The sequence below is a fragment of the Trichosurus vulpecula genome, chromosome 1 (genome assembly GCF_011100635.1).
Source record: "Trichosurus vulpecula isolate mTriVul1 chromosome 1, mTriVul1.pri, whole genome shotgun sequence".
NCBI lineage: Eukaryota > Metazoa > Chordata > Mammalia > Diprotodontia > Phalangeridae > Trichosurus > Trichosurus vulpecula.
This window is the reverse complement of record NC_050573.1, coordinates 550,716,839-550,732,946: the sequence shown is the minus strand read 5'-3', so window position 1 is coordinate 550,732,946 and position 16,108 is coordinate 550,716,839. Positions and strand designations below refer to the sequence as shown.

The window sequence follows — 16,108 nt, the reverse complement described above, 5'->3', positions numbered from 1 at the left end:
TTACCTTTGTCTGGACACGTTCCAGGATCTTCAAACTCAGACAGGAAGACAAGGGTGTGTATGGTGTTCAACACCGGTGGGGACCATAAGACTCCTCTGAACGCATTGCGTGAGATAAACAGAGGACCTGATGTTCTCTCCCTTCTTCTGGCAGGATATTCTACCGCTGAGGCTCAATCGTCAAAAATCCATCTTGCCATCATGAAGATGTTTTTTCGGTTACAGATATCCAGGTTCATCTGGAGTTCTAAGTTTCCTGGGAGGTATTTTCATCAAGGATATCAGGTTTTGGCTCCTCTGAGTCTCTCTGATTTTGAAGCTATAAATCGCTGTGAACGAGACTTACCAGAGAACTTTAACTTTGCTGGGGATGTACTGGATAGATGGGCTCAGCTGGAAAAGGTAAGAGACGTTGTACTTGGTAATAACGTAACTTTTGTCCACCTCAGCGTTAACTCCAGTGGAAAGAGCCCTGACTCAGGATCCAGAGGATCCAGGTTCAAATTCTACCTCCTCAACTTATTGCCTATTATCCTGGAGAAGTCATTGAACTTCACATGGTCCTATGTCCTCATCTACAAAATAAGGAGGTGGGACCAGAGGGCTTCTGAGGTCCCTTTCAGCTTAAGATCTATCATCCTAGGAGTCATTCTTCAACAGAGCCACATCTAGGAATATTTTAACTTAGGGAAAAAAGTGGAAAGTGAGGAAAAGGAGACAGTGGTACAAAGCACAGTTTGACCATAGGTGCAGTCTATTCTGGGAGAGGGGCCAGTCTGACCATTATCCTTGAGAAGCTTGGGAGGAAGGTGGATTGTAAGAAAAGAATGCCACGGAGACAGAACACTGGGGGTGACCCAGGGTGACTGTGTCGTGTGGTGGCCGAGGAGGGCAAAGAGGGTTTTGGCATAGAGGTGGCAGTCATCACAGGGAGAAAGCAAAGCTCCTAGTTCAATATCAGGGCAAAGCCTTATTGGTCCCTTACTAGTTACAGCTCTGCTCTTCAATCTCCCATCTCTCTAAGCCTCTCACACTCCAGCTTTCCTTTTTCCCCTTTGGAAAGAAACTTGCTTCTTAAACAAAAGCAGCCCCCTTCCCCCTATACTCCCCCTCCCTCTGCCTATGGCCTTCTCTTTCCTCACATTGTGACCTCATTTGTTATGGGTACCAAGCAACTTTGTTCTGCTAATTATAATTTTTGAAGGTCTTCTGGTCACAGGCTATCCCAAAAGGTATTATTGGTAGCAATGCTTTAAAATAATAAAAATAAAGCCAATAAGCAGTGGTTGCTAGTCTTTTATGAACATGATTAGCTCAAGTTCATCTTATTCCTTCCAGTTCTGGAGATGGAGTTGGGAGCATGTAGTGAAGGGCAGGGGTGATGTGCAATATATCTGAGCACGGAGCCACAATTCAGAAGTGTTCTTTGGTGTTCAACTCTCTCAAACCTATGGGAACTTTATAAAGGCAAATATGATTTTTAAAAATTATCTGCTGATGAGCCTCTCTAAGGTTGATTGAAGATAAATACAAAGTCCTCAGTTTAAACCAAGCCTCTGCTTTCAAGTTATGCAGATAACATTCACTTCAAGGAAGATGTTACAAAAGGTTTTATTGCATTTTGTGCGGGACATGAGACCAGACAACCTCTAAGATCCCTTTTATCTCAAAGATTCAAAGGATCTCTTTGATATTACAGAATCATTTCATAGAATCCCAGAGTGCCAAGGATACCTCTGCTCTCTGGGACTCACTAAATCCCCCTTCCTACTTCTGTGCTGGACCAAGCTGTCTCAGTGCAGGTGGCTATCCCCTACATTCAGGGGAGTGCTGGTAAATGTTTAACAATTGGATCTCCAGAAGAAAAAAAAAAGCACATGTGACACATTTTAAATTTAATCTTCATTAAGATTCATTTCACATTCTTAAGTCCAGACAATTAACAAAATAACAGACCAAGCCCCGATTTGCTATTCCTATCATTAAAGGTTCCATCACAGACCTCAGGCATATAGCCTTCACATTCCTTTCTCTTGTTTTATTGACCAGAAAGGAGAGCGTCCCCCCAATCCAGCACTATGGTGGATTAATGGCAAAGGAGCTGAGGTGAAATGGAACTTCAGGGAGCTGGGCCTCTTATCCCGAAAAGTGGCCAATGCCCTCTCCAAATCATGTGCCCTCCAGAGAGGAGAGAGAGTAGCCGTGATTCTACCCAGAGTTCCAGAGTGGTGGCTGGTCAATGTGGCTTGTATGCGAACAGGTCAGTGATGCTAACAATCCTAAGTTAAGGGACCAACCTAGAGAGACAGGAACCAATGAAAGGCAATATTTCAAATAAACAAATAACTCATTATTTTTTTTAAAAAGGCATTTCAGTCAGGAAAATATAAAAGACACTACTGAATTAATTGCCAATATTCTTGTTATATAACTGGGGATTTGTCCACGGATGCGCCTTTATAAAATCTATGTTATAATAAATTTGTTTATTATATGTTGCACAGTCAAATAATTTATTTACTAAACGGGGAGTCCAAAGACATGGACTCAAGTCCCAGTTCTGCTATTAGCTGTGTGACCTTGGGTAAGTCACTCAACCCCTAGTTTCTCTTTCAATAAAATGTGGACATAGAATTTGCATTGCTCATCTCACAAGACTGTGGTGAGAAATGTGCTTTGTGAACATTAAAGTGTTATATAAATATCAGTTATTATTAATAAATAGAATTTCAAGCTAAAATTTAAAAATCTGATGAGATTTTCAATGGAAGGTTTTAGAATTGGGAAGCTAAGTGGTGTAGTGGCTAGAGTGCCAGGCCTGGAGTCAGGAAAACCTGAGTTCAAATGTGACCTCAGACACTTACTATCTGTGCGACCCTGAGTAAGTGACTTAAATCTTGTCTACCTCCATTCCTTATCTCTAAAATGAGCTGGAGAAGAAAATGGCAAACCACTCCAGTATCCTTGCCAAGAAAACCCCAAATAGGGTCATGAAGAGTCGGACATGACTGAAACAACTGAACAACAACAGAGCTGCAAGGAACTAGCATCAGCCTTGGGTCTGGATTCCAGCTTGACTGCTTACTACCTTGGGCAAGTGACTCAGGCTTTCTCATCTGTAAAGTGAGGGAGCTGCACTAGATGACCGTAAAGTTGTCTTCTAGCTCTAAATATATGATCTTCCGGACTAACCCTCACATTTTACAATGACGAAAATGAAGTTTAAGTGGCTTGTCTCAGAGGTTGATAAATATTCATTAAGCACCTACTATGTGCCAGGCTCTGTTCTGAGTGCAGGGGTTAGAAAAGGAGTCAAAAACAGTCTCTGTTCTGAAGGAGCTTACAATCTAATGGAGGAGACAACATGCCAATAAATAGCTACAAACAAGCTATAGACAGGATAAATAGGTCTTCAGATTTCAAATTTTATACTCTTTGCACTCCATCACACTGGCTTCTGTTGTGGTTGTGTTGTCATAGTCACACATTGGCCAATATCAGTGAAAACCAGCATGTATAGCAGGATGGGTGCTGTCTGTGGTATTATAGGCCTTCGGTTCTCATCTTGGCTCTTTCACTCACTAACTGGGTGACCTTAGACAAGTCATTAACTTCTTCGGACCTCATTTTCTTCATCTGCAAAATAAAAGGGCTTGTCCCTTCTAGCTCTAAGTCTAAGATTCTGTAATCCTATGGTCCCATACAACCCACCATTTCTACAACAACAATAATTAATTATTGTCATTTCTTTGACTAGCAAGGCCAAAGTTAAATATAAACATATTCAAGTTAAAAACAAATTAGTTTGAATAATAATTAATTTTATATTTTTCCAGATATGCATATCCTCTGAGGCATTTTGAAATATATTTTGGGGTTTATTTTTGTTTTTACATTGTCTAAGTCTCCTTCCTCCTACTCTTCCCCCCTCACTTCCAAAAGAGCCATCCCTCATAACAAAGAATTCTTTAAGAACAAAAACAGAAAAAATTCAGAAAAAAAAAGCAACACATCAAGAAAATCTGATACATGCAGTGCACCATACTTGTGGATGCCAACCTCTGCAAAAGAAGGGAGAGAGGCCTTCTCTGAGCTATTTTCTTACTCCATCTTCATGTTCATCAATAGTACATTGATTCCACAGTAACCGTTTGGTATTATAATTAGTTTAATTCAGCTCCAAGAGAATGTAGGAATCTTCTGAGCAATTAAACCCAGGTTCTACCCAGTTCATTTCAAGGATCCTAACCGGTAGTGTTTTGCCATTCAGTGTCTGTTGTTTGATTTTCTGGTCCAGTTTAGAAGCTACTTCCCTTCCCTAAAGCGCAACAATTGACTTCTTCTAACATTTTCCATCTTTTCTCATAATCCTGCTTCCAACACAAGGACCACAAAAATCTGGTCTATCTTGGGCTGGAGAACAGTAAGATAGGGCACTTCTTTCCACCCAGGAAAAAAAAAACAGAGTACCCTTCTTAGGATGATATAATGCCCTCTGAAATAGTCCAAATGAGCCAAATGCTTAGGAGAAACTTAAGATGATTCCAATTATGTATTTGCATGTGAATTGTCTGGTTTTTCCAGGACTTGTCTTCATGCCTGGGACAATCCAGCTGACAGCCAAAGACATTCTCTACAGGCTTACAGCATCCAAGGCCAAGTGTATTGTGGCTAGTGATGAGGTAGCCCCTGCTGTGGATTCTATTGCGTCCAACTGCCCTGCTTTGAAAACCAAGATCCTGGTGTCAGAAAATAGCCGCAGTGGATGGCTAAACTTCAAAGAGTTATTTCAGTGAGTACTTTCTGACTCTGGCTTATATTACCCACAAATACCTGGGCAAGAATGAATTTAAAAGATTTCCCCTCGTGTGGACTGATTTATCAAATCCCTAAGTTACCTGGGGATCCTTATGTGAGCCATATAATAAAACCCATTGAACCACAAAGAAAGGAGGAAGCTCAAGAAATCTTACAAACTGAGAGTGTACAAATCACCCAGGACAAATATCTTTGTTTTCCTAGCACAATGCCTTCCGCATAGTAGGTATTTAATTTTATTGAATTGAAAAGGAATGAAGCAGCATACATAAGAACTGCAGATAGGATCAGGTCTATGATGCCTTTTCTTGGAAGGACTCTTTCAAGTAATCGAAGGGCCACTGTATGGAAGACCAATTAGTCTTGTTCTGTTCGGCTCCATAGGGCAGAACCAGAAGGAATAGGGACAACTTGGAAACAGGCAAATTTGGGTTTAATGTAAAGGTAAATGCCCTATTAGACTTATTCACATTTAGAATGGTCTACTTTGGGAGGGAATGGCTTTCCCTTCATTGTATGTTTTCAAGTAAAGAACGTCTGACCGACTGAATGTGTTGTGGTACGGTTTCTTCATGGTGTATGGATTGGACTAGTTAACTGCTGAGATTCTTTCGACTCTGAAATTCTATGATTCTTTGAACTCTATGGTTGGAGATTCCATCCCTTCCCTTCTAACCCAATCTAATCCACAAAGTATTTATTAAGGACTTACAACTGATCAATCAATAAACCGACATTTCTCAAAATCTTACTATGTACTATCCCAGAAGCTAGAGACACAAAGATGAAAGGAAGTCTCTGCCCCCAAAGAACTTACGCTGAAACAGGAGAGAGAGCATACGTATATGCATGCATACATGTATATGCCTGTTCATACATATATGGGAATGTGTGCATATGTGTGTAATTGCATTATAATTACATAGTTATATTATAATTGTATGTATGCATATATATGATAAATACAAGGTAATTGGTGGGGGGGGGAGTCACTAACAGATGAGATCATGAAAGACTTCATGTAGAAGGTGGATCCTAAGGTAAGATTTGAAGGAAACTAAGGGCTTATAGGCTACTATTTACATGTAAAAAGACAAGGATATTCCTGATAATTTGAGGAGGAAAACAGTGCTAGAACTATTGGCATCAGAAAAGATTCTCATATGAAGGTGGCACAGAAGCAAAGCCTTAAGGACCAGAATTTAAGAATACTTCAAATGACTAAGTTTCATTAATTAATGTAGTATTCTTGGTTTTTTTAATCTATAAGACAATAGGATAAAAAATTATATTTCAAAGTAAAACTATATAATCATAATGTATACTTATAATTACTTGTATTTAAAGTGCATTTGCACAGATAGGAGAAATTATAGTAGTTCCATGGGTAGAGTACTGAGCCTAGAGGCAGGAAGCCCTGACTTCAAAACAAACCTCAAACTTACTAGCCTTGTGACTCTGGCCAAGCCATTGAACCTCTGTTTGCCTCAGTTTCCTCATCTGTAAGATGGGGATAATAACTCCTAGGGTGGTGCTGTAGCTTCATGAGGAGCCCTTCACAATCTGGCAGCAGCTTACCTACCCAGATCGCTGCTGCCCTTATTCATGTATTTATTCTCTTTTCCAGTGCAAGATGAAGTACCTGCAGTTCCCCAAACTAGGAATTTGGGCTTTGCACAGGCTGGTCCCCATTCCTGGAGGGCACCCCTTCACCTCTGCTTCTTAGAATCCCTAGCTTCCTACCACGCTCAGTTCTGGTACAACCTCCTTTAGGAAACTTTTCTTGATCTCCCTAATTATTAGTGATCTCTCTCTCTTCAAATTATCTTTCATTTAATTATTTTTAATATACTGTATCCAACAGCAGAATGTTAAGTCCTTGAGGGCAAGGACTATTGTTCCTTTTGAGGGGGGGGGGGGCTTTGTGCCCTCAAAGGCTATCACAACAATGTACAGGAAGCAGAAAACTTAGTTTTGGCTGCTACTTCAATCAATGAATCAATAGTAACAGGCACTACTCTGGAGATACAGAAAGAAGCAAAAGATAGCCCCTGCCCTTAAGAAGCCTACAATCTAATATACCTCTTCACTTACTAGCTCTGTGACCCTGGACAGCTCACTTAAGTCTGAGCTGCCTTGTCTGCAAAAGGAAGAATCCTATGCAAATTCCTCTTGTTTAAAAGAAAATTTTATAAGTACACACACTGAAAAGGAAGCAGGAGATATTGAACAATAAGCTATTCTGCTGCAATCTTTACCTTTGGGATTTATCCAATGGAAGAAGTCTGTGGCTTTTTCTTTGGTCTGTTTTATTTCAGATGAAATTTCTCATCTTGTCTATTTGGTTAATGCGTGTTGTGACTGTTATTAAGTTTATAATAAAAATTATTTTTGAGGAGAAAAAGACTTTCCTTTGCTTACATCTAAAGCCTGGTCCCAAACCTGCTTTTTCGGTAAGGGCACACAGCTAGTAAGTTTCTGAGGCAAGATGCAGATTCAGGTCTTCCTGCGTTCGAATCAAGCATCCCATTCTCTAAGCTACCTGGCTGTCTCAAATTTGTCATGTCTTCCACACTAGCAACGGTAATGTTAATATGATTATTATTTCCTGAGCAAGCTACAGGAGGGAGGTGCATGAGCAGCAGCAAGAGCCTGGTCCTGCCTGAGGGCCAAAGTCAGGAGGGAGTAGACTACTGTTTACAAAGGGGTGAAGCGGTTGAGTTATTGGCCCACCAATAATCAGCCAAGTGAGCTCTGCCCCAGGGCCCACCTCCAATGTCAAGTAAATGCTAGGTTGCGAAAATCAAATAACATCATATATGGGGAAGTGCTTCATAAACTGTCCATACAGTAAAAACTATCACAATTTACCAATGATACCTCAACTTCAACCATCATCTTTGGCTACATTTTACAGGTCGGCCTCTGAAGAACATAACTGTGTAAAGACAGCAAGCCGTGAACCGATGGCTATCTATTTTACCAGCGGGACAACAGGCTCTCCCAAAATGGCCCAGCACTCCCAGAGTAGCCTGGGTATTGGGTACACTCTTTGTGGAAGGTACAGTTTGGAACCACACCATGGCTATCTATATGGATTTAGATTTACAATGTTATAGCTTCTTGGGAGAAGCGTATTCACTTTTTACTAACATGGGGATGTTTTTTGTGTTTTTTTTTCTTTTTCTTTGGTCTTGTTCAGGTACTGGTTGGATTTGAAACCTTCAGATATCATGTGGAACATGTCTGATACAGGCTGGGTGAAAGCTGCCATTGGCAGTGTCTTTTCAACCTGGCTTCAAGGAGCCTGCGTCTTTGTACACCGCATGGCCCAGTTTGACACGGATATCTTCTTAGATGTATGTTAAAGCCTCCCCACCAGCCTCCAGGCACAAACCCTTTGAGCTCTCCCATGTCACCCACATAACCACAAATAAGTGATTAGCCAGTAAACAGAGTTTCTTGGGTTTATAGAATTTACTCTTGTTTACAGTGTGAAATCTCTAAGGGCTTCACTGTTGAATGCATTTATTTAATATCCTGACAAAGGAACACCCATGCCTCTCTCAAGCATAAAATCTGGCCTCATTTAATTGCTTAAGATTTATTAATATCACCATAATCCATGGCAGCTTAAGGGCCTACTTCTAAGCAATCAACTAAGGAGTCTTAAGTGAAAACAAATATTTTGCTTATACTTCAGTGAATTAAAGACAATAGGTGGCAGAGGTAGACCTCTGGGTCTAGCAAGATCCTGGGTGCTTTGCCCCAGAGCAACCCTGTCCACACCCACTCTGTCCTTCTCACTGTGCTAATCCATGAATTTGATACTGCTTTGCAAACACCAGGTTTATTCCTTCCTGTCAGGCAAGTAGGGCTAGACTAAGGTATCAAATGGCTGAGATTATTTTCCCTTGGGGAATATTAAAAAAGTAGAATCCACCATATGCCATGAAACACATGAGAGCTCTGTGTGACCCAGGGGTAGTTTTGCCCTGTAATTCTACTCAGTGGTACCTGTTGAGGTGGAGTGGTTTGGGAATCTGAATATAAGCCTAAGCTCTGGAAAGCTGGGACTTTCCTAATTCTACACCTATCTTATTACATGGCCTGAGGTAAGTCAGCATACCATTCAGGGCTTGCTGTGGTTTATCATATTATGGAAAGACCACTGGTACCAGTGTCAGATGACCTGGATTCAAATCCTTGCCCCATTCCTACCTGTATGACCTCGGGCAAGTTAGTATTTCTTAAGCGTCTACTATGTGCCCAGGGCAGCTAGGTGGTACAGTGGAGAGAGTGCTGGCCCTGGAGTCAGGAAGACTCCTCTTCCCAAGTTCCACTTCAGCCTCAGACGTTTACTATCTGTGTGACCCTGGGCAAGTCACTTAACCCTGTTTGCCTCACTTTCCTCATCTGTAAAGTGAGCTGGAGAAGGAAATGGCAAACCATTCTAGTGGCTTTGCCAAGAAAATTCCAAATGGGGTCACCAAGGGCTGGATGTGACTGAAATGACAACAACAACAATATGCCCTCAGGCATCAGAGATACAAAGAAGGGCAAAAAAACAGTCCCTGCGGTTTGGAGCTCACAGTCTAAGGGGGAAGACAACTGTGTACAAACCACAGCTATGCGCAAAGGAGATAAATATGGGATACGTTATCAATACACACGAGCAACTAGCATTAAGGGGGACAAGAAAAGCTTTCAAACAGAAGATGAGATTTTAGCAGGAACTTCAGGGAAGTCAGGAGGCAGAAATAAGGAGGGAGAATATTCTAGGCATGGGTGACAACTAGAAAAAATGGTCAAAGTCTGTCTTGTGAAAGGACTAGCAGGGAGACCAGGGTTACCTGATCTCTTTAGGCCTCTGGTTCCTCACCAGAAAAATGAGCGATCAGATAGTGACCCCTGAGGTCCTTTTGTTGTTCAGTCACTTTTCAGTTCCATCCAACTCTTTGTGGCCCCATTTGTTTTTTTTCTGTCAAAGACAGATGAGGAAACTGAGGCAAACAGGGTGACGTGACTTGCCCAGAGTCACATGGATAACAAGCATCTGGGGTCAGATTTGAACTCAGAAAGATGAGTCTTCCTAATGCTAGTCCCAGTGTTCTATTCACTGCACTACCTGGCTGCCCCTAAGTTCCCTCCCAACTCTGAATGTGTGACTCCCCCTCACTAGGATGACGTGCTATGTGACCTGTCAAGTGAGACAGCAGCAGCAAACACTAAGCCATTACACCTAGCAAATCAAATGTCTAGAGGATGAAATCTTATCTGCCAATCAAAGGAGAGGAAAGATGAACCGAATGAAAATTCAGAGGTGAAAAAAATAAAGGAAGAAGTAGGTGCAGCAGAGAAAAGAAGTGGAATTTAGGGTCAGGAGACCTTGGCTGTGTGACATAGGTAAAGTGAAAAGCATGCTAGAACCTGGGTTCAAGTCCCCACTTTGCCACCTGTGCGAGTTTGGGCAAGGCACTTAACTTATCTGGGCCTCAATTTCCTCACTTATTAACCAAAAAAGAAAAAAAGGTGGTGAACGAGATGAGCTCTAAGGTTCCTTCCAGCTCGAAATCTCTGATGCTGTTGCTGTCATCCTAGAGTCTCTCTCTTCGGCCAATAAATTGTGTGATCTTTCAAAACTGTTTTATCATCTGCAGGGTGAAGGCTTGGACTAGGTGAATCTAAGGACTCTGCTCCACATCTAACTAAGGGTCTGTGAATCTGTGTCTCAGGATTTGTGTTTTCTCTCATGTGTTTTTACATAGGACAAAATACCAATGAGTTAACTCACACAGCAAAACCTCTTCAGAGAGAATTATTCAAATGTAAATCTAATATTTCTTTAAATTTAAAACACAAGACTTCCAAGAAGATGGAAAAGTATATGGTCTCATTCTCCTTAATGACCCCCTCAAAACAATGGAAACATCAAAATGAAGCAAATCTACTACATACTCTCAAACGAAAATTATTTTTAGGAAAAAAAACCTTAAAGAAATGAATAGACAATAGAAGAGTTATAACACAGTGAAAAAAGATTATGGGCTAAGAAAATGAAAGCAGAAATGCCTCAAGAAAAACACATCAAATAGGACCAACAAAGAAAATGGAACAAGAATTTCCTCGAGGCACAAAACAAAATAGATAACAGATACAGTAAAAGAATTGAAGGAATAAATAAAATTAGCAAAAATATCATGAGGCAGAGGCATCTAGTGGATAGAGCGCTGGCCCTGGAGTCAGGAAGACTCATCTTCCTAAGTTCAAATCTGGTCTCAGACACTTACTATCTGTGTGACCCTGGGCAAGTCACTTAACCCTGTTTGCCTCAGTTTCCTCATCTGCAAACTTAGCTGGAGAAGGAAACAGCAAATCACTTGAGTGTCTTTGCCAAGAAAACCCCAAATGGGATCACCGAGAGTCAGACATAACTGAAATGATTCAACAACAAAAATCATTAAATGAAATAAAGAAAACAACTTGAAAAATCTAAGGAATAATAAAGAAGGAATTAAACGATTTTTAAGTATTTATGGGAAATTACTTTATTTGGCTTAACAGATGAAGTTAAAGCAAAGACCTGGGTTAGGGAATTTATGGAAATCGGTACTCAAGAAGTTGGTACAAACAAGAGCTTTATCATTACATGCGCAGCAAGCAAGCAGATATAGACAGAAATTCTCTCTGCCCCTCACCCCTATGTAAGAAACTCACCCAGTGAGAGAAGGTAGGAGACGTGTTGGAGGAAAGACATAAAATTGGGATTCAGGTGGAAAAGTTATATTCTCTAAAAACAGGCTTGGTGGAAAATAGGTAATTGTTGACAGATGTGAGAGGAGACGTTCCTAATCAGACCTAGATGTGGTAAAGTTCTCAGGGTCCCTTATTGATACTGTGCTTGGTGAGACTCAGGTAAGGAGAATTTCTTTCTTGGGAATAGAAACTAGGAAAGGGTCTGAGTTTTAACCAATCAGAAGTTGCAAGCATCAACTGCTTGAAACAGGGCTAACATAGAACAACGAAAAAGTACAACCTTGTCTATCTTTGCCATCTGCTTTATGGGCATTAGGACCATTTAGTTCAAGTGATTCCACCTTGGAGTCCTAGCATCATAACTATATCGAACAATAAAAAGATTACAATTTTCCCTAAAATATAAATAAAACAAAAATACAATTATTTCACTGGAGGAAAAGTTGCAAAAACAACAGAAGATACGGAAAAAAAAATTGCCTAAGAAATTAAACAACTGTCAAAAGATTTGGAATCTATGCAAATAAAAACAGATCCAGAAGGCAGACCAAATATGGACAATTAAAGAATGTTTAGGCTTCCCAAAGTTGTGAAGAAAAGAACCTCACTATGTTTCAGTGTTTCAAGAAATCATATGGGAAATTTTGCCAGAAATATTGAAAGTGAAGGACAGACTCCAAGTTAAAAGAATTCATAGACTGCCAACAAGAAGGAAGCCTCACTTCCACTCATCCAAATAATATTGTCAAACTTCAGGACACAAGAACAAAGAAATGATTTTACAAGTAATCAGAAAGGAAAACACCACATTCCAAGCAAGAATGCTTCTAGAGGAAAGGTAAAGGAAGGAGAGGAATAGATTGATTTAGGATGCCACAGAGTTTTTAAAAATGACAAAAAATGAGTACAGCAAAGAGGGTGGAGTTGGGGGAGAAGAGTAATCCCAAAGTGATACAGGGAAAAGGTCAGGGAAATCACATTCTCAAAAAATTTATAGAATGAATTATATAAAATACAGTCAATGCGTTTAGTGCAATGTGAGTATGTCAAGGCTGAGACAGGATTATTACCACCAATGAAATAAGGCAGTCTGTATTCCTTTCTAAAAAATATGAGAAATTAAATGAAAGTAGAGTAGAGGATGTCACATGTAATACATATGACCAAGAATATAGATTGAATTCCTTTATAAAAGTAAAGGGATGAGATAGAAAAATTTTTTGCTATTCAACAGAGAGAAGATTTACAAAAAGGAAAAAGAAATGTATTTGATCATACATGTACACATATATGTACCTATACATACATGTATATGTATAGGTACATGTATGTATATGTGGGGAGCGGGGCGAGAGAGAGAGAGGGAGGGAGAGAGGAAGGGAGGGAGGAAGGGAGGGAGGGAGAGAGAGAGAGAGAGAGAGAGAGAGAGAGAGAGAGAGAGAGAGAGAGAGAGAGAAAATGTGTTTTTGCACAACAAAAAGCAATGCATCCAGAATAAAAAGAAAAGAAACAGATTGGGGTGGGGAAAGATTCCTATAAACATTACTAAAAAAAGTCTGATATCCAAAATATGTAAGAAATTGAAATAAATTTTAAGAAAAACATCCATAACCCAGTAAACACATAGTAAAAGGATGTAAACAAGTACTTTGAAAGAAGTAACAAAATTATCAATAACCACTTTAAAAGTATCTAAATTAATAAAAAATAAATCTAAATTAAAATAATTCTGATATCACCTTACATTCATTAAATTCACAAATTAAATTCGCAAAATTAATTAAAATGTTAATGTTGGCAGAGTGTAGTGGGCTAGGAGTTGAGTTCAGCTATTTAGCTAGAAATTCAGAAAAAGGAAGCAAAAGAAGAGTCACAGCTAAATCAAACTGATAAGGAAATTTCTCCAGGGAGGTGACCTAAAATAGGGGTGTGGGGCCCTTAGGTAAGTGATTATTCATTAGTAAGGGAACTCTCAAGGAGCACAGAAGGACAGCCCTACAGGTTCTCTGGCCTGACACAACCCCCGTTCCCTTTAGGCCCCCTCTACTGAGAATAACCAACCTTTTTCAAAAGGGGAATAGAAGCACTATGGGAATTTTCACTCATCATTTTTCTTTCCCTACTATTTAAAAATAAAATCCTCTGTATCTCAGTAAAGCATATACATACATATACATACCCAGACTTTGAATGTCTGATTGCACCAGAGCTGACTCTTGCCTGAAACATGTGGGTAGGAAGAAAGAAACAGGTACATTACTTCACTGCTGGAACAAACATCAATTGGTGCAGTCTTTTTGGAAAGCAATGTGGTGTTATGTAATACCTTTTGGCTCAGTGATCCCACTACCTACACTATATCCTAAAGACAAAAAGACCTCCCTGTACAAAAATATGTCTGTAATAGTGTAAAACCAGACTCTAACCATCTGTCCAATGATAAATGGTAAAAGTGTGGAATATGAAGGCAATAGGTTATTGTTGTACAATCAGAAATGACAAACACGAATGCTACAAAGTCTTAAAGTGATTCAGGATGAAGAAAGAAAGACCAAAATAGCAATATTTGAAAATCATGACAACTACATACATTTCAGCAACAAAGTCTAGAAAAATACACAGTGGAAAAAACCACAGGCTTTGGGAAGAGGATACAGAAACAAATAAGATGATCTAGTAATTACCTTGTTAAAGTTAATGTGTCAGTTTACAGTAATACTGTACACTTTCCTGTGCAGCTGTTATCTTGGAAGCTGTTTGTGCATTTGAATACAAACATGTGCTCATAGTTCTTAAGCTATAATACAAATTTTAATTATTTTTTTAAAAAGATTTAAGGCAACATACATGTTTTGTTCTTAGTGAGCTAGAAGTTTCTGGATTTCTCTCTGAGTCAGAGCTGAACTCATGTCCTAGCCTGCCATACTGTCCAATATTAAATTTTTAATTAATTTTGTCAATTTAATGGGCATATCAGAATCTTTTTTTATCAGGATTGTTTTAATTACAGTGATATTAGCAGTTTAGATTCCAATCCAACCTGAAAAACCTGAAGGCTGCAGTATTTTTACCTTCTATAAATTCATTTAAAAGAATCATATTTTCTTAGACAACGAGGAGAGTTCCTACTCTATCACATATACAAATGTTGTTCTGCATATTTGCATAGAAATTATACTTTATGCAAATATGTAGAAGAAGGGCTACTGAGGTCTTGCTGAGGAAACTAGATTTCAAGTAAAATACCCCGGGTGATTAGTTATTTCTGTGGTGAAAGGAAACTGGTTGGAACTTTAAGGTATCTATAATATAAGATGCATTTTGTTTGCAACATTTGATGACACTAAAGTATCAATGTACTGTCCATGGATGCACTTCCTTGGTCTTGTGATGTGCGATGGATACCTTTTTAAAGGAATCAGAAAAGAGGAAGAGGCAGCACTTTCCACTGGAAAGAACAATGGATTTAGAGTTGTCAGACCAGGGTTTGAATGATTTATGGAAGGAATAAAGGAAGCAAGCATTTATTAAGCCCCTATTGTGTGCCAGGAGCTGTGCAAAGTGTTTTACAAACATTGTCTCATCGGATCATCACAACAACCCTGGAAGGCAGGTGCTGTTATCATCCCCATTTTACAGAAGAGGAAACTGGAGCAAACAGAGGCGTAGTGACTTGCCAAGGGCGTCTGAGGCAGGATTTAAATTCAGGTCTTCCTGACTCCAGGCCCAGCGCTCTGTCCACCATGCCTCTTCACTGTCTCCAGCTAGGAAGGTCACTTTCCTCCCCTGGGCCTGGGTATCTTCATCGTCAGATGAGGAGTCTGGGCTAAGATGACCTTTGAGGTACCATCTGTTTCTAAATCTATGGTTGTGTTTTGAAGCTTAAAATGTCTCATTGATTTCTTGACCTTTGACCTCTGATGTCTCTTTTATAATTTCTCTAGACTCTCAACAACTACCCCATAACCACTCTCTGCAGTGCCCCAACTGTATACCGGATGCTTATACAGAAAGACCTTAAGAGGTATCTCAGAAAAAAAAAATTCTTCTTATTTTCTGTATTACCTTGGGGGTAGAAAACTGATAACTTCTACTTTGGCAAAACCATTTATCATGAAGCTTAAGAGTTATACTATTTTCTAAACCAATGCCCTAAAATAAACTCCCGGATAGACACCCCTGGCCACCATCCCCACCCCCAGCTATTTTCTTCTCAGGTAGGAAATTAGGATTTTCTTCTTTCAAAAAAATTTTTTAATGTTTTAATGATGCTTTTTTTACATCAACGTCACTTCCTAATATTACCCTACCCCTGCCACAGAACCACCCCACCCATAAAAAAGAAAAACAGTTAAGCAAAACAAAGCAATACTCTGCCCATGTCTGACAGGGTATACAGTATTTCACACCCATAGGCCACCACCTCTCTACTGAGAGGAGGGAGGCATGGTTTAACTTTGAGCCTCTGGAGTCCAGATTGGTGATTACATTGATCTAAATTCTGATGTCTCTTGGAGCTGTTTTCCTTTGCATT

General features: G+C 39.7%; 1 protein-coding gene across 1 annotated transcript in view; it reads left to right on the top strand.

The window, feature by feature from the left end:
- The first annotated feature begins 201 nt into the window (after nt 1-201).
- The window catches only part of LOC118830068 (acyl-coenzyme A synthetase ACSM4, mitochondrial-like), a 28,569-nt gene continuing 12,662 nt past the window's right edge, over nt 202-16,108 (top strand). The window contains exons 1-6 of the mRNA XM_036736952.1: nt 202-402; nt 2,050-2,260; nt 4,585-4,792; nt 7,736-7,879; nt 8,021-8,177; nt 15,519-15,598. Of these exons, the coding sequence (XP_036592847.1) occupies nt 202-402; nt 2,050-2,260; nt 4,585-4,792; nt 7,736-7,879; nt 8,021-8,177; nt 15,519-15,598 (1,001 nt within the window). The remainder of the gene's footprint in view (nt 403-2,049; nt 2,261-4,584; nt 4,793-7,735; nt 7,880-8,020; nt 8,178-15,518; nt 15,599-16,108) is intronic.